Source organism: Trachurus trachurus, assembly GCF_905171665.1.
Source record: "Trachurus trachurus genome assembly, chromosome: 19".
NCBI classification, from domain to species: Eukaryota; Metazoa; Chordata; class Actinopteri; order Carangiformes; family Carangidae; genus Trachurus; species Trachurus trachurus.
This window is the reverse complement of record NC_139913.1, coordinates 25,136,739-25,161,799: the sequence shown is the minus strand read 5'-3', so window position 1 is coordinate 25,161,799 and position 25,061 is coordinate 25,136,739. Positions and strand designations below refer to the sequence as shown.

Here is a 25,061-nt window from a genome sequence, read left to right as displayed (position 1 = left end):
AAGGTCACAGAGGTCGAACATCAAAGTTAATCCTAACAAAACACACACGCTTTAAGTAATCATCATGAAATTTAGATGAGTTGTATATCAGAGAGTCCTCTATCATTATATTGTATTCCCATTGCTCTGGGGGCCACGGGGGGCCCCTGGGGGCCACTTCGCTTTCCCATGCTCTCACAGATTTGGGTGTCGGGGTGATGGATAAGGGCCTCACAATGAGTCCACCGGCCAAGTTTCAAGTGATTCGGTTGGTTTTTATGGAAGCAGCGGCCTCCTGGAGACAGAGGAATGCGGCTGTTTGAAGCCCCGCCTCTCGAACAGTAATGGCTCAATCAGGACCGAACGCACATCAACGCGTTCGTCTTGGGCCCCCGGAACCACTGATATCAAATTCAGAACTGTACGACTTTTAGAAATATATTTCATCCATTTCAGCTTTTCTGACTCAGAAGGTCTCTCAGGCATTAAGTCTGAGAGGCTCTGAATCTGAAAAGCTGAAATGGATGAAATATATTTCTAAAAGTCGTACAGTTCTGAATTTGATATCAGTGGTTCCGGGGGCCCAAGACGAACGTGTTGATGTGCGTTCGGTCCTGATTGAGCCATTACTGTTCGAGAGGCGGGGCTTCAAACAGCCGCATTCCTCTGTCTCCAGGAGGCCGCTGCTTCCATAAAAACCAACCGAATCACTTGAAACTTGGCCGGTGGACTCATTGTGAGGCCCTTATCCATCACCCCGACACCCAAATCTGTGAGAGCATGGGAAAGCGAAGTGGCCCCCAGGGGCCCCCCGTGGCCCCCAGAGCAATGGGAATACAATATAATGATAGAGGACTCTCTGATATACAACTCATCTAAATTTCATGATGATTACTTAAAGCGTGTGTGTTTTGTTAGGATTAACTTTGATGTTCGACCTCTGTGACCTTTGACACTTACCATGGCCATTTTGGACACTTCTGAGTGGAGCACAGCTCTGATCTTCAATCTGCTCCAAGGTCTGGACTAGAATCTAAAGATTTCAGCTTCCCAGCTCAAAGTATTGGTGTTTTATGCCTGAATTGATAGCAAAAATCGTCAAATTTCACACTAAACCTTGACCTTTGACCCCTTCTGAATGTGGGATTGGTCTGAAATTGCAGATAATGGGTGGCCCTAGGCCCCTGACAAAACCCTGAAACTTTCAGACTTCCAGCTCAAAGCATGTGGAAGTTATTAAAGACTATCTGTTGAATTTAGTCTTGTACACAATGAAGGATTAGAAATGAACACTGCTTTTTGGCCATTTTGGACACTTCTGAGTGGAACACAGCCCTGATATTTGGCACGCTCAATCTGCTCAAAGGTCTGGACTAGAAGCTAACATTTCAGCTTCTCGGCTCCAAGTATTGGTGTTTTATGCCTGAAATAATAGCAAATATCGTCAAATTTCACATGAAAAGTTGACCTGTGACCCCTGTGAAGGTCAGATGGGTCTGTAATTGCTAACACTGGATGACCCTAGGCCCTGCCCTGATAAACCTCTGAACGTAACCCAACGAATGTGGAAGTTATTAAAGAATAGCTGTGTCTCCTGAAAATGGAGCCTTAATCAGTTTGTCCAATGTAAAAACAGAAATAAAGGAGCTGGCTAAAGTGGTGCAGTTGTGCATAAACATTACTACAGTGGATGGGTTCATTCTACACTATATTATAAACTAAGGTTCCTGGGCGGGAGGAGGGAGAAGGGGGGAGAAATGTTGTTTTCTGGAATTTAAAAAAAAAGGCCTATATGACTTGAGTTACTTGAATTATTTGGACTTTGTTGAAAAAGAGCTGTCTAACTGTTCTGATTCCTCACTGTTTATTCACATGTTGTTGAATTAAATCAACATGGCTTAATTTCCACTCCTCATGATCACAACTGACTAACAAAACACACTGTTGTAGTTCCGTCCAGACGCCGTAGATGGCAGTGTCGCAGTCTATGGTGGCGCCGTTGCAATGACGTCACATCCTCGGCAACAACGCGGAAGCTGTCCGCCTGTCGGCTGGAGAAATAGGTCCGGCCTGTAAATCGTTTGAATCCTTCGTATAAATATACTGTCGGTTAAAATGAGGTCACGTTGCAGTTTACATTGCTGAGCAGGTTTGAAAAGCGTGCAGCTTCCTCATAATCTGTCATCAGATTATGAGGAAGCTGCACCATGATTCTGACTCCGGAACGAGTCTCTGCGGGCCGTTGTTATGGCAACATGACGCCCAAAGCGGCTCTACAGTCACAAGCACAAGCTGTGATATTGTTACAGGACAAATAAAACACAATCTGCTTTCATTCAACATATATTTAGAGAGTAAAACATACATTTCTCGCTAGAAATGTCCTCAAACAATGCCAGATATCCCGAAATGTTGTTTTTATGGCCAGAAAGCTGAATTAACATATTGTACACATTTTAACAGATTCAATTTGCCAAACAAAATATAATTTGAATTCGTTCAACATAGATTTTGAAAGTAAAACACACATTTCTCGTTAGAAATGTCATAAAAATATGTTGAAATGTTATTTTTGCGGCCAAATTGCTGTATAAATATACGAATTCAGCTGCAAATGGTACGAGGATCAGTTATCCAATGGGAGGGGAGCTCACGGCGTCTTTCAGCACCGCGGCCGGATCGGAATAGGAGTGAATGGATGGCTGGAGCACTTGCTCTGAGCGTCACATATCGCCGCGGAGGGGATTGCATTAAAATCAATTGAAATCCCTGTGCGTTCCGGTCCCACGCTGAGGGGTACCTTGAGCATCTGGAAACAACGCGAAAGGGCCCTGACCAAACGTCCGTTTATTACGCCTTGGGAGTGAGACTGTGTTGCATAATCTACCTTTAGCTTTAACCCTTAATGGGACAAATTGGAGAACATACTCGATGCATCATGGCATGTGGGAGGCTGGGGGGGAAAATCCTGTCTGACACCTAAAGCTAAGAATATGAGTCAGCTAACACTGCTGCACTGTAGGGATTAGAAATATGAATTTAAAAAATGACCAGAAAAAATGTGCTTTTAAAAAGTGTGAAATGAGCTGCAATTTCCTCATCAGCAAAGACCTGGATGTGATGATCTGTTCCATCATAGGATGACTCCAAGCTTATTTAATCAAGTAAATCAGCTCTTAGAAGTTGTTCCTCACTGACTTGAACATGGGGGGTGAAGTTTGGATAATTAGTTTGTGTATCTGTGCTGATTCGGGGCCAACTCACTAACTTGAAGATGACTATTCAGATGAGTCTCTGCTAATCCAATACAATACAACAAAGCAAAATGAATTTTGCAGTTCAGTGAATTAATAAAACCTGGTCTGCATGAACAATAGATTCTGGTAAGGAGCAGTTACAGGGAGCAATTTGCCTTAAATATAATTGTGCATGAAATAAGTGTCTCTATACTGAAACAACATGATTTTACTTCAGTCCTTTTATTGGGTGAATAGTTAACATGTTTTCTTTCAGCGTGGAATTTAGCTAAATATTTAAACACACCACTCAGAAACTATAGCAGGACTTTATAACACTTAACACTATAACACACACATTTTCTAACCAGTGCACATATGGTTTTGTGGGGTCAAATATATCTGCCTTGAACTTTATGAGGGAAATAATGTCAAAAACATCAATATGTGTATGATTTGTATGTATATGGATTTACCGAGGGAGAGCATTTGTGTTACATGCCATTTTCTCTTATGGCATTTGTGCTTGAATAAATGACCTATTTACACTATAATCCACAATGTATCACAAAGTTAATTCTGAATATTCTGTGAGGTCAACCCAAGGAAACAAGAGAGACTCACATATTCCTGTGTGTGTGTTTCTCCTCGTAGATGGACCCAGTGCAGAAGGCGGTGATCAACCACACCTTTGGCATGGCCCCGCCCAAGAAGAAACCCATCATCTCCTGTAACATCTGTCACCTGCGCTTCAACTCCACTGTAAGTCAGACACTTATTCAACAACTGACGTCATATTGTCTGTAGTAGGCTACTGGACTGAACACAATCTCAAAAACTGGCCTGGATTTGTGTTTTTTTATGAAAGGAGGGAAACTACATTTATATGTTTTTGTCACCAGACTGTAATTAAATCAACTCATGAGACGTTTTATACAACAAAGTGAAAGAAATAATGAATCAACATTGTCTCTCTTTACCAAGTGTTAAACACTCTGACCCTCACACAGCCTCTTGATGCTTGCTTAAAGCCATTTCTGCCTGATGGTCTTATCGTTATTTCTGCAGTCAGACGCCCTAAAATGTTTAAATACTGCTGGTCTCAAATCAGCCTTGGACAGGCTATTCTTCTTATCAGTCCAGTCAGTATACTTCCACCACCTCTGTTTTTTTAATCGACCACTGGCCTCTTAAAAGGAAACCAGTCAGCTAATTCTCTGGGTTTTTTTCTCCTTATCACACCTCTCTCTTCATATTCATTTTGGCTCCCGTTCCCGTGGAGTTTGTTTATACATATTTGCATTTATATTGTCAGGAGGAACCTTGCAGAATGACAATGACTCTTCTTTGTGTGAGTTGTGAAACCTAAAGGAGGCAGGACACTGGTGCACGACCATTCTCCTACTTTGACTTCCTCATCTGTCTCTTTCTCTTCTTGTGCTCTGGTGGACGTGTGAGTCTGCTTCTCAGCTAACAGCTTCTCTCCTCCTCCCTCTCTGTGCCTGCAGCTGAGCTGACAGCTGCTTGACCCAGGAGGTGGATGCCAGGTTGGAGGCAGGTATCAGGTCCCAACAGGGGGCAGCACTGAGCCACTGGAATTTGCACCCCACAAAGAAATTTGGTTAAAGGAATAGTTCAGAAAGTTTGAAGTCTATTTGTGTTTTCTTCTCACTGCTTGTGCGGTGCGTGGGTTTCAGTGTCACGGACGGGAAATGCAGCTTCAGCTAAAACTCTTTGATAACCGTTTATTGTAACTAGTTATTTTAGTTTACAGTTGTTTATGTTGAGTCCATCAGTGAAGGATTATTATGAATTGATGCCATGAGCATACTGTAAGTAATCTGTCCAAATCAATATTCCTCCAAAAAAAATGAATGTTTTAGCATCTTTCATCTCAATGTTTTTATGAAATACAGTCCATAACTTTAACTATTTTAGTTTCAGTCTCTCTGCTTTCTCAGCATCATTTCAGCCACAGGCAACTGATTCCACTGAAAAGACTGTAACCTGCCTGATTATACAGTTAAAGGGATAGTTCACCCAAAATTCAAATTTCACTCATTATCTATTCACCCTCATGTCAACTAAGAGCTGTGAGAATTTCTCCGTGTCCTCCGTGCCTTCTCTGAGTTACGGGGGGCTCCGTGCAGCAGTATTTGTCCATATAATGGTTGTGAATGGATACCAACTTTCTTTGTCCAAAAAGACACACCAAAAAACATCCAAATACCTCCATACTGCTCGTCTGTAATGTCCCTCTTGTATTGAAGCCCCGACATGAGAAATTGTTCCGAAAAAAAATAAGTAAGTCTATATTTCAAGCTTGTTGTAGTGGAAGCTCCCAGTGTCTTGGTTCACTGCTCTTCCTGTGTCAGTGCACTGACCGGCGGAACAATTTCTCATGTTGGGGCTTCAATACCAGAGGGACATTACAGACGAGCAGTATGGAGGTATTTGGATGTTTTTTGGTGTGTCTTTTTGGACGAAGAAAGTTGGTATCCATTGACAACCATTATATGGACAAATACTGCTGCGCGGACCCCCCCGTAACTCAGAGAAGGCACGGAGGACTCTGAAAATTCTCACAGCTCTTAGTCGACATAAGGGTGAGTAGATAATGAGTGAAATTTGAATTTTGGGTGAACTATCCCTTTAACAGAGACAGAGAAAAGGAGAGTGAATGTTGGATTTACATTTATCATGTGGCCCAAGTCATAGCTCAAATGAAAAGCTGATGGAGATTCCTATCTGCTGGATGTAATGCATTAGATGTAACAACTAAATATAGATAATAAGTCACTTTCACTGCCCCCTACGCTAAAGTCAGCAGTGATATAGAGCTGTAACATTTTCTGAGCTGTGGCTGGAGAAGTGTATGAGGTTGTGAATCTGACTCTGATGGAAGGCTGAAGCTGTTTGTTCAGTATAAAGACAAAACTTGATGACTTGACAGTTACTCGATAGTGTATAGTGATATATAGGTTTCCATAACTGGAACATATATACTACTACAGTAAGTTGTGCATCAGAGAAAAATAGACTACAAAAATTCCCAATTATTCCTTTAAGGCTGTAAACTCACTGATAAAGCATGAAAGTCGACCCTGAAGGGGGTTGTCACTCCTGATATTCTAATTCTGTTGCCCTTTTGTGGAGGGCAGTCGCTGAAGCGTTGGGGCATCAGTGGTGAGAGGATGCATAAAGCTGCTTGAACGGAGGTCAGCAGAGGTCAGTCGCCTTCAGGCGTCTTTAACTGAGGGGTTTTTGTTCTTGTTGTTCTGTTTGTCTGTTTTTTTTTTTTAAGTTACTATGGTGGAACATAGTAAAGCCATACTACACTGGCATGCCAGATAGTTTGGTAGTATGCAGATGAGAGCAGTTACAGATCACGCTGAATGGTTGGTGTGCACTGACATTCAACGTAGCCAAAGGGGTCGCGCCCCCTCCACCACTCTGACCCAGTGGTCCCGTTCTGTTTGTGTGGCAGGCCGAGCTTTATGCAAAGTGACTACGGAGAGACTTTTATCCGCTCCACTCGATGCGCACAGCCACTAAAAGATCACCGCTACACACACACACACACACACACACACACACACACATGTTTTTGAATGTGCATTAGCAGGGGCTGTACAGTGTGTGCCAGGAAACTGGAATGGATAATTTGAGCAGTGACAAATTATCTAACAGCCTTGTGTGAAGCCAGACACTTAACGTCTTGTTACACTGTTCCAAACACAGACTATCTGTTGATTTAGGGAGTGCACTTGTATCTTATATGTACAGAAAGGCAGAAATGTGTGCTGTTAAAGAATAAGGCTGGTGATGTTTTTAGATTTTTCTTGTTTTTTTAATAAATCCCATGAAACGAACAAATCCAGTGAAGTGTCAGTTCTTCCAGCCTCGAGCCCATTCATGCCTGCTGAAGATTAAAAATGTCTCACAAATACTGTTCTCAGTTGGATTTTTAAAAGGGGCTAAATAACTTCATCACTGTCATGTTTTTAGATTAAACGTAAGTAAGAACACCATTCATCAGGTCTATTCCTGGTGCAGAATAATACTCATTTAGTGCTCTAGTGAGTATTTACCACACCAGTGCATGTCCATTTGAACACCAATTAGCCACTGCAAAAGCATGTCACCCAATGCAACACGGGTCACTTACTGTATGTTTTTGTACTAATATCTGGAAAATAATGACAGTCTACATCTCAGAGGAGTCAGCTCTGTAAGGGTTTAGCTACACATTTGGTCTTTTCATGGTATTTGTTGACAATAAGAAAAATACAGAATATCAGCAGCCTTATGTCCTTTATGATTTCTGCCTGTTCTTGATGTTGTGAGTAGTTTGCTGAAGCTCTAATGAACTTTTTACAGAGGACACTGCGACATGTCACAGTAGGAGAAGCACAGGTGTAATGAATAAAATGAATGAAGGCTGAATTACATTTAGGGTCCTTAGTTAGTCTTATTAATAACACCAGTGCCTTTCCTACTATGGCAGGTCAAAAAGGTGGTTGTGATCAAGGACTATTTACCCTCATGTCTGTGAGGTCTAATCAGTCTTTCAAACATTTTTTTTGTCAAAGCAGACATGATACATGTTACATGTTACATGATAGCTAACGTAAGTTACAGGTTACAGAATAAATAATTATAAAGATAACCAGTGAAAACAACTGTTGTAGCATATTAAATATGAAAAATTGTGGAAAATGAGAAACAAATCAATCAGTATTATTTTTTGTATTGCTGTTTGTATCCAAAAGCTATGTGGTGCATACAAAACGTAAAGATTTGATGTTTTTTTTTTGTGGAAAAAAAAAAACCAGTGTGTGTATGGATTCACAGATAACGGTGTTGTGCTTCAGCTGTTTTGTTTCACTGGTGGTGCACTTGTTTTCGCTGGAAGCTCATCTTCCCCTGTAGAGCACGTCTTGCTTTATCTCCAGTCTTTCAGAGGCCTTTTTTTTTTCTTTTTTGGAATCCAAATCTGGATGCATCTGCCGTCATGCTGCCACAAATGTGTTTGCTCTCGCAGAGGAAGGCACAGAGGTCATTTTGTGTTACAGCAGAATGGACACGGGCCATTTTGTGTCAGAACAAATCAGTGGAAAGATGAGCCAGCGAGCTCAGAGGATGGTCACGAGATGCCATGAGTCCGACTGATGCTCATTTGTGCACAGCCATGACGATGGCAATGATGATTGAAATGGTGACTCTTCCTCCGAGTCAAATGCTCAGTCTCATAATTTTTCCCCAACTCCATAGAAGCATGAGAAGCCAGAGAGATGGAACAGATGGAAAGATTACAGTTAACTGATTTCATGCTGTCCATTTAATCACTTTAATCTAATCATTTATCGAGAGCATATAGTCAACATTGACTTTCCTCTCTGCTTGTTCTGCCTGCTTGTACATATTTGTGTATGTGTGTGTGCATGTGATGGGCAGACCCAGGCTGAGGCCCACTACAAAGGTCACAAGCACGCTCGCAAGCTGAAGGCCTTGGAGACCCAGAGGAACCGGCAGAAGAATGGACACAGTCCGTCCACAGCAGGAAAAGACAGAGAGAGGGAGAGAGGGATGATGGGAGGAGGAGCGGTGCCAGCTGACTCGCATGTGAAAGACAAAAAAGGTATAAATCTTTCTTATTTTAAAAGCAGCCTCTCTCTCCATCCTCTGAGTAATTAGTGGTAATTGGAGAGACATAAGCACTAAGGCTTGGTTGCTGTCACTCAGATGACTAATTACCAGCCATTACCTGTCCTGCTATCATTGGCTCTGTCAGATAGGTAATTACTCCCATCAAGCAAAGACTTTCTGCAAGATGAGAAGCCTTAAAACACTTAAAAAGAGAAGTCTGATATCTGAAGTCTGAAATCTGATGATGGACGTGGAGGGGTTGCTTCCTTTGATTTAGACATTGCTTGTAAATCAACAGCAGCTCAACGCAAACCCCACTTGCAGCTCCATGTTCCTATCATGAGATATGTCGTCACTTTGCTAATCGACATGCCAGAGGGTGTATGAAATTGTAGGAAAGGGGCAGAAGTCGTGTGTGCCTTCTTGATTCACGTCAAACTGAGACTTGACAGCAGCAGATTAAAGGAGAGAAGGGGTGGAAGCACAGACGACCAGAGGAGAGCCTTAGTGTAGCCATTAGCAGTGGCTATTATGACAGCAGCTAAGAATAACACAGAAACACATGAATCCAACCCATTTTGTTTCCAGTTGCAATTTTTTTTATAGATTCATAGTAAGCATAGATATTGAACTTTAAATGTTGGTAGTACTAGAATTTATCTCCAAGTTTTTATAGTTCTACGTGTAATCTTGATATAAACAAATCATTTCAATTAAATGTTTAGACTATGAAAAATAAAAACAAAGTAATGTTAAAATGTCTTTAGATTTTCAGTACAAGATGTTAAACTTAATTTCCTAGCAATTGAAATGTTGGAACAAGCGGATATTTGTTCTCCTTCAATACTAATCAATCAACAAAATTGATGCCAATTATTTTTCTCTTCTTTGAGCCAAGTGTGACAGAAGCTTTCCAAGTGGCTTACTTTGGTGCTGTACAAGACAAAAGAGACTTCAGACAGGGTCAGGGTCCTCAGCACAGTTGTGTTCACTGCAGCTCGCTTTTGTACTACGTGCAAAATATTCACAGAATTGCAGGATTTAATTTAAGAAATCTACCACTTTGAAAGGGAATTTGATGTTTATTTTAAAAGGTCATGTAACTGACATTAAAATAAAATGAATAATCAGGGTTAATTCTGGAGAAAGGTGACCTCGACTTCCCAGAATCTGCCACCTGACGCAGCCTGGCATCCGCCTTGGCATCTCAGTTACGCCCCCCCCCCCCCCCCCCCCCCCAGCTCAGTAGTTTAATAATAGTTTAAAATTAAATCACAGATGTAAACAGTTCAGGTTCACTCTTATGGAGTAATTAGTGTCACAACACAACATGGCTGTCCTTAATGTTTATCGCCATCCATAATTGCTCATATTAAATGTTCTTTTTATATGAAGTGAAATTAAACCCATGATAAAAGATCCCCTCAGGCCTGAATTCATATCTTATCCATCTTATTCAACCCTTTTGTGCAAGTGTACACTAACAGCAATTATTTATTAATATACAAAAACAAAGATATGCTCTAGGATTAGGATATGCCATTGACCATATTCACACGACTATTATTAAAGCAGAAGTAAGTGATCCGGTGGTTTTGTCCAACTTCTTGTCAGCAGATGGAGTTAGCAGTCCCCGCCCTCGTCCCTACGTCACCACATTTACGCGCATCCCTTGGCTGCACACACAGAGAGGACCGCCCCTTTATGCCGTTCTCTCTCCTCATTGGATAAAGGTTGTAGGATACAAGGAAAGTTTTCTCCTGGGCTTACAGCAGAGCAGAGTGACTGACAGACCCGTGTTTCAGACCAAACACTTTATAGAAGTGATTGCTGTCGGAAGATACAACTATTTAAGACTTATATTAACACAAACATTCACCTTACTTCTGCTTTAATTATCAAGAGAAAGCCTAAAGAACCCAACATATATAAAACCTACACCACCCACTACTTCAGCTGAGAAAAATATCCAAATTTCCAGACAAAAATCAAGGACACACACACCCTTGGCCCTGAATCTTTTCCATATTCTTAAGCAGCCCTTCCTTCAAAGGAACTGCTGTAAAACTTTGATGACTTTGGTCTCTTTTACTCTCCTCCAGTCATTTGTCACTCAGCGTCTCATTCTGCCTGACTAAAAAATGTTGCCATCTTCCTTTTCTCTATTCTGTCTAGCTTTCCTTTTCATTATTGATCTCCCCCTCCCATTTTCCTCCAGCACCTATCAATTTCCCTCTAACCACATAATGATAAGCTTGTTACATTCGGCAGTTGCCATGGTTGTTGATTGATGGTGACAGAGGGAGCTTCAGCAGAGGGAGCGAACAAATGACAGAGGGACAGAAAGATGGAGGAGAAATGATTGAGATGGCAGAAAAAAGAAAGAAAAGATATGAAAATTAAAGAGTGATTATAGAGCAGAAAAGAATAATATGTTGATGATGAGAGAAAAAAAAAGGTTATTTCGCAGAAACTGAACAAAAAAACAAGACAGGTAGGTCAGGAGCAGAGGGGGAAATAAGTGACATTCCTTCTTTTGCATTTGTCACTGCAGTTTTTTTAAAATTTGACTGTATAGAAACCTTATGCTGCCATGATGATATCATAAAAGTGTGTTTACGGATGTATTTTTACCTGTAGGCTACTGGCAATTATATGTTGCAGTTGACCATGCATGTCAAAAGGTATACATAAGGAGAAAGAAAGCTAAAAAACAATCAAACCTTACCTAACAACTATATGTGGATATCTAAAAAATAACTTCCCAAATAGTCCCACTATTTCACATTTATGATCAGGGCATAAACATTTAATAACATATAACACTATATTACACACTATGATGTAGATGTAATGTAATTATGGTAAAAGGAAGTACGCCCCCTGTTGGCACCCATAAGTGGAGGCTTGACCTAAGTGGCCAAAAGAAATAACATCACTAACATACAGTAAGAAAACAGAGGTGCTACACCCAGCAACCCTAACTCCTATATTTACATAAAGCCAGGCTTAAAGCTGTTTTTATGCTAAGATGAGATAACAGCTGCTGGATCATTACTTTAGGTGGGTTAGGGTTTTTTTTTGTTTGTTTCTATACGTTTCTGTCTGAAAATAAGAAAACAGACTTTCCATTAACAGGTATATGTCCTTATTCATATACGATATACACCGTATTCTAATATTATATAATGTAGTGCCACAGTGTCATGTGTAAATCTCTGTGTTATCTCTCTCCTCAGGACCAAGCACCTCTTCTCAACCTGCACAGCAGCAGACTGACAACGCCCAGGGGAGTTCACTGGCAGCCACCCCTTCCTTGCAGCCTTCCTCCACCGACTCGTCCTCGCTTTGCTCCCCTCAGCTGTCCCCACAGGTCTCCCCTGGCTCTGATCTGGCCTCAGAGAGTCCACCCGTCCAAGGGTGCAGCACGGCCACCGGTCCAGCCCCGTGCTCCCATCACCAGGAAAGCTCCACAGGAGGCGAGGAGGACGTAGTGAAAGTGGACGAGGCCAAGGCGACAAAGAGCAACAAAAAACAACATCTCCATTGTCCTACGTGTAAAGTGACGGTCAACTCCAGCTCCCAGTTGGAGGCTCATTGTAGTGGTATGTACTATTATGACTAAAGTTTACATTTATGTGCCACTTTGATCCTTGCTGGAATTTTTAGAAATGATACTACAACTTTTTGACATTTTCCGCCTTTTCTCTGATTGGCTGGATCAGGCTCAAAGCACAAACAGATGCTGGACGGTCAGAAATGCAGCCACTCACAGCGCAGGGTCAAGATGACATCGTTGCCCAGACCCACCTGCAGGATTAAGCAGCGAATGGGCAGCAAGACCAGAGCGGTGGTTGGCGTGTCCAGCCAGCTCTTTCGCTGTGAATTGTGCCAAGTGTCCGTCAACTCAGAGACACAGCTCAAGCAGGTGTGCAGGTTTATGCAAATAAAATGAATGCGACTTATTTTACTGCCACACAAATCAACCTAACCTTTTATGTTGTAGAGAGTAGAATATGTCCTGACTGTAGAGCTGATCTGTCTGTTCCTATCTGTTCTCTCAGCACATGAACAGCAGGAGACACAAGGAGCGTTTGGCTGGGAAGCCTGTCAAGGCAAAGTTCACCCCCTATAATAAACTACTACAGCCCAGTGCTATCTTAGCGGTAAGAATTTGTGTCACACACACACACACACACACACACACACACACACACACACACACACACACACACACACACACACACACACACACACACACACACACTCTTGAGCGCTTTTATTTTCGTCCATGTTGTACATTGTCATTAAAGAACACCTACAAACATACTCAGTAGATGTAAATGGTAAGCTGTGTCTGGCACCAGTCTGATAGCTGGTGAATGGTTGATGCAAATAATAACGAGGTGTCTCTATGTGCTGTTAGCACAAAGAATTAGTGCCTTGTCAGGAGATGAAGTTGCTACTGAATAAAGTTTGTCTCTAAGAAACTATTCATCTCTTGTTTTTGGTAGATTTTGAATGAGTAGCTATTTTGTTTTTGTGTGTCAGACTAAGCTGGCCCTGCAGAAGCAGCTGTCCAAGGCCCTGCCAGCAGGTTTCCTGACCAGCCCCCTCAATCCAGCTGCCTTGTGCACCATGGCACCCGGACCTCTGGCGCTCCGCCTCCCGCACGGTCCCACGGCCATCATCCAGGGTCCTCTGATCAGCCCCACGCTCTTCAGGCCCGCCCCGGGGCCTCTGAGGGCCACACATGCACCCATTATCTTCTCTCCTTACTAGCAGTGAGCCAAACGAGGCTGGAGGACTCACAGTAGAGTGGACCTAACCTAGCCAAAGCTGGACAAAAGCAGGGGACCCCCTCAGTGACAACAGGACACTATGCAGCGACAGCAAGGGAAGCATATCGGCATGTCAAGCTTGGCAGGTTCAAGACATGAGAACAGTACGCACAATCCCCTGGTGTGGCTTGAGATATCAGCGCTGACTGACCAGTGTCTTACTCCCTAAAAAAAGAAAAAGAAAAGACAGACAGACCATCGCTCAGCTGTTTCCTCTCAACAAACTGTTGAGTGCATGTTCCCTGGGGTCAGGACCCCTCTGGAAGCCATAAGGACAAGCATCTTTAGTTTAATTTAAGACAATAATAGATGAAATACACTAGGGTGTGAAAATGTTACTTAAGTGTTTGTTGCCAAAATCTTTTTTTTAAGTTTGAGAGCTTTCTAGTTGTACTCTGGGAGAACAAGCACAAAACTTCACTCCTGTGTTTGTTTTCATAACCAAATCAAAATGAGGAAAATACAGATCGTGTTAATCTCCAGTGAGAATAGCTACGTCCATATCATGCCCTCCACCTGTGAAAAGACAAAGAAGATCCATAACTTTGGATTGTTGACAATGTAACATCTTAACAAACATGGTTCATCAACTACTGTCTTATGTAGATGCCTTTTCTCGTATTGTTTATTATCTCTTGCTCTCTGTGTTATGAGGTGACAATCAACCACCACTATGACAATGATGCCAAGAATACTTGCTATATGTTGACAGATTTACATACAATGAGTGAGTTCATTTAACGTTATGAAACTTGCATTTGTTTGACATGAGCCATTGTAACATCTTCAGGTGATGGTTAGATAAATAAGTTAAGACAGCTTGATGCTGTTTGTGCAATATGAAGAGACAGGCGGATTTGTGCTGTTGTTCAAAGTTTAAAAAGAAAATGAAACTACATTTTTAAATGTGTCTTTATAATACATGTTTCTTTTTTATAGAGTTCTATTTAAAAAAACAACAACTATTCTTTCTTTGAGAAATCCTTCTCCCACCTGATCGTGCTGTCTCATCCTAAGCAATATGTATTTTTGAAGTGTCATCTGGTAAAAATTAATGATTAGTGTAACTGTGCATCAACTGCAATAATGTAAATTATTATGTGCTAAAATGTCAATACTGTATTCTACATGAGCTTATAAATAGTACTGTCTTTTTTTTACATGATTGTGGTGTTTTTTTCTCTGGTTATCATGTCTATGAGTTCTATGTGTGAGTGATGAAACACTGAGTTTATCTGAAGCCTCCATAGCACTAATAACCACCAACAGCTGCCCAAGGGATGTGACAAACCAGGGGTAAATAAAAAAATAAAGTCAGTGCTTAATGCCCCTCACAGAAGATATAAGGCCTAAGTTGTGATACTCTGGTGCCCTCTAGAGACAGTTTTCAAACAAGAATAAGGTATTCATAACACAAGATGAAAAGGGATGATGCCAGTATTTTTATTACACTTGCACGCATGTTATAACAGTATAGCAAAAAAAAAAAGAAGAGGAAAAAAGGAATAAAATGAATGATCATTAATGATCATCTTTTCATAACAATCACGATGAAATGATAATGTAAGTTATTCTTAGACATTAATTTAAATTGAGGTTGACATAAATAAATCGAGTAAAATGTCACAGATGTAGAAAAGCCTCACTCATTCATTTTCCCACTGACCTAGTAACAAACAAATAAATAAATAAATAAATACTGCTTCCGGAAGTGACGTCCGTCCGCGTTCGTCCTTTCCCAGAAAAATGGCAGCTGTTGACATCGACGTGCCGGTGGAAACAGAGCCTCAAATCCACGATCAGGATGACCTGGAGCGGTAAACACATGATTTTCTGTTTGGTTTAATTGTGCTGCGCGTATATATCGAAAATAAACCGACTGAATTGGACCTTTGGCTCGCTGACACGGCTCGGAAACGACAACACGGGTCAGCCCGGAGACGAGCTAACGGGCTAGCTTAACTTAGCTTTACCGGGAGAGAAACGGCAGCAGCAGCAGCGTGTTAGTTACCCATCTGTTCAGTCTTTTATTGTAGTGATTTACATAAACGGCAGGCGTTGGGGTTATTTAGGGTGTTATATTTTTTAATGAAATCGTTTATTGTGGACCTTAAAAAACGAACGGAACAGTATCGCTTTTCGAAACAAGTGATATCTTGCGGCACCAACACATGCTCCGTTACGGATATCCTAAAACTGTTCTATCTTGAAACGCAGTCAGATAGCCATGGGTTAATTTATCTGTTTGTGTACGTACACTTTTTAAAAAAAATATTATTATTATTACATTTCTGAATAAAGCATCACAACAGTGTATTTCTGTATTTTCAGCGGTCAATGTCTCTTGTCCCTCCTTTCCAGAAACTTCCATAAAGACAGAGACAAGGCAGCTAACAGCCTGAAGCAGCCTGGACACACGGCTCTCGGGTGAACTTACAACTTCCCAAACATCTAAATAAATAAATAAATCAACCCTATCCGTTTTAAATGATGAGTTCCTGGCAAGACACGATATTTTCAATTATTTAAGACAAAGACAGATGAACGTCCAGCGGATAGGCTATAGCTAGCTGCAGTAGCTAATGTAAATGAAACAGCTCGGTATCACGTCATCGTATAAATGAAAATTTAACAGACATGGTCCAAAGGAATGTACGGTAATATCATTAGATATGTAAAACATCATTTTAATAGTCACTTGGCTAAAATCTTAGTGTCTATAATCAATATAGATTAATACTAGAGCCTTCCAGGTCCCTAAGAAGATACTTTATTTTTTGGTATTTCATTGATTCAATATAGCAGAGTAAAGAGCGTTGTTAATGTCTCAATAAGATCACAATGGGAGTACAGAGGAATGCAGTTATTGTGTCTGTGCTAAAATAGATCTGAAAATTCATGGTGTCATCATCATCCGTTGTGGAAGAATCATAATTCTGAAGTTTGGTGACCTGAACAATGTTCAAGAGAGATTCATATTCATCATCAGAGATAATAAGGTCCTGAAATCTGACATAATGGAGAATGAAATGATGATTTCAGGAATTTTCATCATCTTTTGTTAATTTTTGCCCTGATGCAGTGTTTCAAGAATGTGGATACCTGAAACACTGATGTAGATGTAGATTTACTGTACACAACAGAGATATGTTCTGTCATGCAGACGAGCTGATTCAGAAATCTGAATTACCACATCTTTGTACACAACACCATAGAAAGGATGGGGAAGGAGGGTGAGCATGTTTCTCAGTCAGCTTGATAGCTCAGAAAAGAAACAAGTCAGGTGATCACATAGGACCATGTTCAAAATCAGTGTTTTTCTGACATTGTTTTGCAGACACAGCGAGTTTCGGAGGGGCTGTCACTTTTGTTTTGTTTTATAACTTAAGACATGATTGAAGATGACTAAGGTCATATCCCAAAAACTTGGCACGAAACTGGATCAAATCCTTTTTACTACTTCTGGTAAACTACAGTGCTGACGCATTCAAGGGGGGACAGATAGCCTGTTTTTTAGACATTGTAGGCTATTTCTTATAAGTTCAATATTATAGCCTAGGTGAATAACATTCAAATCATTGTGTTTTACTTGTTCATATTGAAAACACCATAGGCAGGAACAAATCTCTGCAAGGTAAAGTATTTGAACCCCTTGTGTAATGGAGTCCAGTCGATGAAAGCACATTGGAGATGCAGGTTAGAGCTACTTCAGCCCATTTAAAAACACTTAAACAATTTGAGTTTGTTGCTTACAAGAGGCATCTGCTGATTAAGAAGTGTTGGTTTGCTTAAAGCTGAAGAGGGTGGCAACGTTTAGATATCGATCAGCCCGCAGACAAACGATTAGCTCAGCTGAGGCGGCCTTATCAGAGATGCTGTGTATTAATCAGGCAGTGTGTCGTGGTTTAGTCTAGTTTGGTTTTTGCATCATGGTGTACTGTAGGACAGTGGTTCTCAAAGTGGGTCTGGGGTGAGACGGTTCAAGGGGGTCCCCAACTTTTTCTTGAAATTTTACCCCTTTTTTCTAGAAATTTCTCAATTTTTTTCCAAAAATTCACACCAATGGCCCTAATTTGAACATACATAAAAAAGTAAACTAAAACAAAGTAATGTTATTCAGTCTTAAATATTTGTGTATTTCTGGTTTTTGTTTCAAAACTTTGTCCAGTGAATATGTGTCAGTTTAGGGTCCTTGATGTAAAAAAGTTTGAGAAGTTCTGGTGTAGGACACATAAGCCTCTACTGTACCCCCCCCCCCCCCTTTTTTTATCACTGACTTACCTGGGCAAGTTTTTTTTTTCTTACTAGTTAGTGACATTAAAGGAAGAAATTCCTACTGAGTTTCTGTTCTGGGTGTGGCATGAATGTAGACACTTCCTACCGAGAGCAGCACAACAGTCGTGTCTTCCTTACGTGAAGGAGGGGGATGTACCCTTTAGCTCTTGGCATGTCTACACTGCAGCAGGTGAATTTCACTGCTATGTTTAGTCCTGGAGCTCTCAGGACTGTGTGTACCCTGCTGGGCTGTCCCACTTCCAGGTGTAACACCCTGGCCGGGCCCCTTCAGACATACTCTTATTCCCAGAATTGGTTTTCTTGCTGAATAGTTTGTCTTTGTCTTCTATTCTATCAGTTCATTTGCTTTATCTTTTGTAAAGTACTCCTCCACCTTGACACTGCTTTGTGTTTTTCCCTCTTTCCAGTCAGGCTGAAGGCTTCAAAGAGCAAGGAAATGCACTCTACAGCAAGAAAGATTACTCTGAGGCTTTCAACTACTACACCAAGGCCATCGGTGAGACAGCCACTCAGTGATTTGATTAGATTTTTTTCTGTGGTTTTATGGTTTTACACAACACTCAGTGAACAGTCTGTTCATTTTCTTCTGCTGAGGAATGTTAACCTGCTGTACATCTCCCAACAAATCAGCAAAACAAATGACTTAACTAATGAAATGAAAGTGAAATTTCCATTAGTAAGCCTTTGCCTCCCAAACCAATGCATTTCCAATAAATAACTGTACATTTGCAGTATATTGGAAGCACATCTGTACTGTTGATACTATCCTCTGTAGTTTCTACCCACACCTCAGTTTGCATGTGTCTGTTTTTTTCCTTTCATCTAAAGATGCTTGCCCCAAAAACGCAAGTTATTATGGCAACAGGGCAGCCACCCTCATGATGCTCTGCCGCTTCCGAGAGGCCCTGGAAGACTCCCAGCAGGCTGTGCGGCTGGATGACTGTTTCATGAAGGTCAGTTTGGAGAGATCCTCAAATCAAGAGCATCATCTTCCAGTGTTTCCCATTCATAGACCAATGTGTGGCGCAGTGCCACAGAACCAAGACCAAGCGCCACAAATTGATTCTGCTTTTTTTTCTATCAACGCAATATTGTTCCATCCATTCATCTCCGCGTAGTGCCGCTCCGTTTTGGCATTCTCTCACACACACACACACACACACACACACACACACACACACACACACACACACACACACACACACACACACACACACACACACACACACAGAGAAGCACGCGTGCATAACAGCAGTGCACGATCCCCACCCCACCCCCGTTGGACGATCTGCTACCGCCACAGCATCCTTGCAAACCTGTGGGAAACACTGTCTTCATTCTCAGCCCTGCATACTTGTCCTCAAACCTTGGTTGTACTTGCAGAATAGAATTTGACATGTAGAGCTTAACAATGTAGAGTTAAACGATGTTTTTTACACATGGATTGGTGCTCTGTCCGTCCCACAGGGGCATCTGCGTGAGGGTAAATGCCACCTTTCTTTGGGAAACGCCATGGCGGCCAGTCGCTGCTTTCTGAAGGTTTTGGAGCTGGAGCCCAGCAACAGAGAGGCCCAGCAGGAGGTGAGAACCACACAAACATTTTTTAAATTCTATTTTTTTAAATAAATATTTGAGTTATTTAGTGAGCGAAGTCTCAGAACATGATTTACATGACAGTAACCTCATACTCGTTGTGCTGCATTCAAAAGACAATACTTAGAAATGACTGTTGTTTCCTTTTTAGAATAAGAACGCTGGAACTCTGCTGGAATATGAGCGAATGGCAGATTTCGGCTTTGAAAAGCGGGATTTCAGAAAGGTATTGTACAACCATTCTCTTTTTTTTTCCACCAACCTGCAATACAATAGGCACTCCCTGTCTTAACTCATCTGTGAGTCATGTCTGGCTGGGATAGTTTTCGTGGCTGTTAGTCATGGAGTTTCGGACCATTTGTAGAAATCATCAGTGAATATAAAATATTTTGAGAGGAAAATTATCAATGAAATCAGCCACAAACTGCAATTATTTTTGTCCCTCTCATGCCTAAGTGTAATGATGGAGTGTAGCTGGACTGTATAGTCAACATGTGACTCTTTTCCTGGTCCAGGTGGTGTACTGTATGGACCGAGCCTTAGGTGTGGCTTCTGCCTGCCACCGCTTCAAAATCCTCAAGGCGGAGTGTCTGGCTCTGCTGGGACGTTACCCTGAAGCTCAGTCTGTGGCCAGGTAGAGAGAGTTGAGCTTTTATTATGAAGTAACTGATTCTGATTATGTTATAACTCTCCCCTCTGCCATTAATGCGTATCAAGAAGAAGAGATTCTCACACCAGATCTTAAAACAACATTTTCTCTTGCAGTGATATCCTGCGTATGGATTCCACTAACGCAGATGCGCTGTACGTGCGGGGTCTCTGCCTGTACTATGAGGACTGCATTGATAAAGCTGTGCAGTTCTTTGTACAAGCTCTGCGCATGGCACCTGACCATGAAAAGGCCCGGCTAGCCTGCAGGGTAAGCCTTTCATCTAGTGTGGTTGACTAAGCTTCAGATTGACAAACAGGATTTTTGTATAGCAGTTCCTTGTGATTTGAAATAAAACATGTAAAATAACTCGACTTACTTGCCAAATCGTGTCACAGTCGATAAACCAATGGTTCGACATGCTCTAATATAATAGATATAAATGCTTATCTTTTTGGTTTACATTTTACTTTCAAGCTTGACTAAATGTTTAAAAAGTGACACTGGGGTTTGGTCTCTTCCTAAATCAGAATGCTAAAGCCTTAAAAGCCAAGAAGGATGAGGGCAACCAGGCTTTCAAGAACAACAACTATGAAGCTGCCTACCAGCTGTACACTGAGGCCCTGACGATAGACCCCAACAACATCAAGACCAACGCTAAACTCTACTGCAACAGAGCCACAGCAGGAGCAAAGGTAAAAGCTACATGCTGCTATATTCTGGGATGGGCTCAGTGAGCAAAGTGTCACACAAACAATAATACAGTCTGATTACTTGTTTAAAAATAGCAGCCGTGCATTGCACTTGGATCCTCCAGCTCATTGTCTCCACTCACTTCTCTGTCATTGATTCTCCCTCATCAACAGCTGAAGAAACTGAATCAAGCCATTGAAGACTGCACCAGTGCAATCAAACTAGATGACACGTACATCAAGGCCTACTTAAGAAGAGCTCAGTGGTACGCTCCGCACGCATCATGAGAACACTTCCCCCTAATGTGAGTGTTTTTATTGTTGAGCGCTGTGCAGTGTGTGACTGACTTTGTGTGACCCCGTGCAGCTACATGGACACGGAGCAGTATGAAGAGGCAGTACGGGATTATGAAAAAGTTTACCAGACAGAAAAAACGTCGGGTAAGCTGCCGTCTTTATATTATTGAGTTGATTCATTAGCTGGTCATTTTTACACACACACACACTCACGTGGCTCGGGTTTTGTTTTTGTTTCTTAAGATCACAAGCATTTGCTGAAAAATGCCCAGCTGCAGCTGAAGAAGAGCAAGAGGAAAGATTACTACAAAGTGCTCGGGGTCGGCAAGAACGCAACAGAGGATGAGATCAAAAAAGCGTACCGCAAACGAGCCCTCATGCATCACCCAGGTAACCCTGTTGTTTGTTTGTTTTAAACACAACACAAGTTTTGATTATATTTGATGGCTTGTAAAAGTTAAGATCTCTCTCTGTATTGTATCATTATGTTGCAGATCGCCACAGCGCAGCGACTCCAGAAGTGCAGAAAGAGGAGGAAAAGAAATTTAAGGAGGTGGGAGAGGCGTTCACTGTCCTCTCTGACCCAAAGAAGAAGATGCGTTATGACAGCGGGCACGACCTGGAAGATGACAGCTGCTTCGATGGTGGAGGTAAACACTTTGAGTGGTTTTTTGTCCTCAGCTGTCTTTACGTTCAGCCCACAGATCATTAGTGGGACAGAAGAGAGCAGATTATGGTGGGAACTGTGGCCAGCTTGATCATGTGTTTTTCTTGAAACCTCATAATTATTAACACATTAACATTTGTCATAGCAGATTTACAGCCTTCGAACTGAATCTAGTCACACATGAGAAGTATGCCTTAAGCATGGTGAAAGTTGTTTTTTAACACGCTGTATTATTTAGTTTTTATATGTCAAAGTTGGGAAAACACATGAAAATAAAACATCACAGTTTCATGGTGATGGTAGTGCACATGCTGGCTTAGTTTCATTTTAGTTTTCAGGGACACAGGGCCACAGTAAATGTTGTTACTAGCACCTGAGCCTCTCCTACGATGACAAGTCAAGAATTTCTGCTGTAAAAACAAGCGCGTTGGAACTGAATGTGGCCCTTGTCCCCATGCAACCTCTGACAGTCTGTACAAAATCAGAAGATCTTCTGTCTCCAGGGGGCGCCAAAGTTTAAAAAAAACTTCTTGACTGCAAAATGTTTTACTTTATTATAAGCAACTGATTAAAAAAACAAATCAAACTTGCTGCTCCATTTACAGTCTCTGTGAAAACAGTACAAACCTAATATGATCTGTTTTCTATCTTTACTGTGACATAGTGGTTTATCAGTGTTACACACTATATTAAAGTTAATGAGCTCTTTCTTTTTTTCTTTGTATAAACACTTGTGTTTTAGAAGTTAAAGGGATACTTCACCCAAAATCGATAATTCACCAATCATCTAATCACCGTCATGCCAAGGAAGGGTTTGGCGAACTTACAGAGTTATCAAAACACTTTTGGAGTTCCAGGGGGAATGGATTTTCATATAATGGCAGCGGATAGAGCTCACTTTTGAATCGTCCAAAACACAGACTATGAAACATCCAGATACCTCCATACTGACCCAAGTGTCCTGAAGCCGCCAGGAGAAAAGTTGTTCAGAAAAAATGAATTTGACCTGTTTTTAGCCTTGTTGTAGCAGTAGCTCCCAGTGGCTCTGTTGATGTTTGTGCACATGCGTGAGATTTGCTGCTTGTTTTTTTTCCCGTCACCTGCTAATCCCATGATGTTTGGTTTTCTTTGCTTTCTCTCTAGATTTTGATGCTAACAACATCTTCAGGGCTTTCTTCGGCGGTCATGGTGGTGGTGGAGGAGGAGGAGGATTTAGCTTTGATAACAGCCCAGGAGGTGTGTTTGAATTATCTCACTTTCAGATACCTTAAAGTTTGTTGTTTTATACATGGTGGAATCAACCTGAGAACGTGCATCATATTAATTTCTTTTTCTCTCGCTTTTTTCAAGACTCCGGACCTGGAAATTTCTTCTTTCAATTTGGCTAAAACCAGAGGACCACGTGGGAAAATGGCAGCCCTGCAGAGGACAAAATCAAGTTGGACCCACAGTCACCTTGTGATGCTCATACTCCCTGCAAAATCTCCCAACAAATTTTCTTTCAAGAGATTTCTGATGATCACACCCACTACTAAATTTACTCCTTACGTTGATGCTAACAAACACCGGGAAGGATAATTCAGAGGCTTTTGTTATGAATAACAATGAAGATAGCGTATAGGAAATACTTTGAAATAGGTTTGGAACAGCTGATTCAGCGCATGACCTTGTTGCCAAAAACCTTATTTCTAATTCAATTCAAATCAAAATCTTGTCAAACTGCCTCAGACTTCCTAAAGATGATCAGAAGTAACATAAGCATCATGGTTGACTATCTTTAGGAATACATAACTCAACATATAGTTTAAGGTTCTCCAGGGACAGCAGGTCTATTGAGCACGAGTCAATGTACTGTAGTAGTTCAATGTCATAACTGACCTCAGGACAGCCTGTTGAGGACAACACTGGTCTCTTGCAAATGTGTGTCCAGGTTTTATTGGCTCACTTGCCAAATATAGAATCAACTTGCTGGGCTTTTGTTTCTTCTCCTCTTCTCCATGCTGCGTTATATATTTGATTAGAATGTACAGCATTTTGTGTCCATAACTTTTATTTCCTCGGTCTTCCCTCAGTCTATTTATATTTATTGTACTGTGTATTCTGGATTGTATGCAGCAGATTTTTGCCATTGTCTTCGTCTTCCTCGTTTTTTTTTTTTAAGAAACCCATTCGTTCATGTTTTCTGCATCTGCATCTCTCAGATTGTACAAGTTTAATTTTTATGAAACAGGCCAAAATCAGCACACACACCTACAGATTGTCCTCTGTTGAAAGCACCAATCACTCATCTGTCCTACTGTCCCTTTCAAATTCAAAGTGGTGCCTTACCAGAGTGAGCAGATCAGCTAACCCCTCACAGTGAAACCTGCGTAACGAGCTATAGAGCAAGCCACATCCTATTGCAAAATGGCAACAGTCAACCTTGTATAGCCACTTTTCATTTTCATATGAAACTCTTTTTAATGCAAGGCCAGTAAATTGCAAGTAAATTCTTCATCCCATCTGCCATCAGAGAAATTCAGTTTCATGTCATCATTGCGTCACACCCAGCTGTCACCCACCAGTACTTGTCATGCACGTTGAGTCAGTACAGCCCTTCTCCTTCTTATTCTACCTGTTCAAAGGGGTACTGATAGTTGGTTGGAAGTTTCTGTTAATTGTTTTGTCACTGATCTGTGTATCATTTTTAAGAACTTGTCACAGTATTAACAAGACATGCTTTTCTTATTGCGTAAATAAAGGCTCGTCTTTTACTGTACTGTCGGACTTTTCTCTTAAATTCTTTGTGGAAAAAGTGGATTTAGTAGTAGACTGTACTTAAGTGCACTTCAAGTGTTTCTATTTATTATACTTTATAACCAGAGTAAGATTTTGGATTTTATACTCAGTTGCCTTTGTTTGACACCCATAGTTACTAGTTATTTTAAAGTTCTCTCTATACAAAATGCATTGCTATTCCATAGCTCTGATGCATTACCTGTAAAATAAACCACTAAAGAAATATAGGATGACTTATAGATTATTTGAAAGCAGCACTTCATCATAAAATTATAATTTTGTTTTTATTTGTTTGTATTTTTCTGACTTATTGAAGAATCAGAAAAATACAAAATTGAAGAAAATCTATGTTGGGTGTTTGTTTATGAGACTGATGTACATTTA

At 41.1% G+C, this 25,061-nt stretch overlaps 2 protein-coding genes across 2 annotated transcripts in view; both read left to right on the top strand.

The window, feature by feature from the left end:
* Positions 1–13,646, top strand: part of LOC311002364 (zinc finger protein 385B-like) — a gene marked incomplete at both ends in the record, with an annotated part of 57,106 nt that extends 43,460 nt beyond the window's left edge. Inside the window, 6 exons of the mRNA XM_083993716.1 lie at positions 3,870–3,977; positions 8,673–8,856; positions 12,104–12,469; positions 12,590–12,792; positions 12,929–13,030; positions 13,416–13,646. Coding sequence (XP_083849842.1) covers positions 3,870–3,977; positions 8,673–8,856; positions 12,104–12,469; positions 12,590–12,792; positions 12,929–13,030; positions 13,416–13,646 — 1,194 coding nt within the window. The remainder of the gene's footprint in view (positions 1–3,869; positions 3,978–8,672; positions 8,857–12,103; positions 12,470–12,589; positions 12,793–12,928; positions 13,031–13,415) is intronic.
* Positions 13,647–15,434: 1,788 nt separating this feature from the next.
* Positions 15,435–24,636, top strand: LOC311003044 (dnaJ homolog subfamily C member 7-like). The gene is made up of 14 exons (XM_083994719.1): positions 15,435–15,522; positions 18,409–18,497; positions 18,830–18,954; positions 19,469–19,582; positions 19,746–19,820; positions 20,110–20,228; positions 20,360–20,513; positions 20,774–20,938; positions 21,110–21,201; positions 21,303–21,376; positions 21,476–21,622; positions 21,727–21,882; positions 23,043–23,135; positions 23,250–24,636. Exons 1-14 carry the CDS (start codon positions 15,452–15,454, stop codon positions 23,285–23,287), a joined length of 1,512 nt encoding a protein of 503 aa, XP_083850845.1. The 5' UTR covers positions 15,435–15,451; the 3' UTR covers positions 23,288–24,636.
* The last annotated feature ends 425 nt before the right edge of the window (positions 24,637–25,061 follow it).

Coding starts and splice junctions, on each gene's coding strand:
- LOC311003044 (XM_083994719.1), top strand. CDS start 15,452: ATGGCAGCTGTTGACATCGACGTGCCGGTGGAAACAGAGCCTCAAATC. Junction 15,523..18,408: donor GATCAGGATGACCTGGAGCG/GTAAACACATGA, acceptor CCCTCTTTCCAG/TCAGGCTGAAGGCTTCAAAG. Junction 20,514..20,773: donor AGGCCCGGCTAGCCTGCAGG/GTAAGCCTTTCA, acceptor TTCCTAAATCAG/AATGCTAAAGCCTTAAAAGC.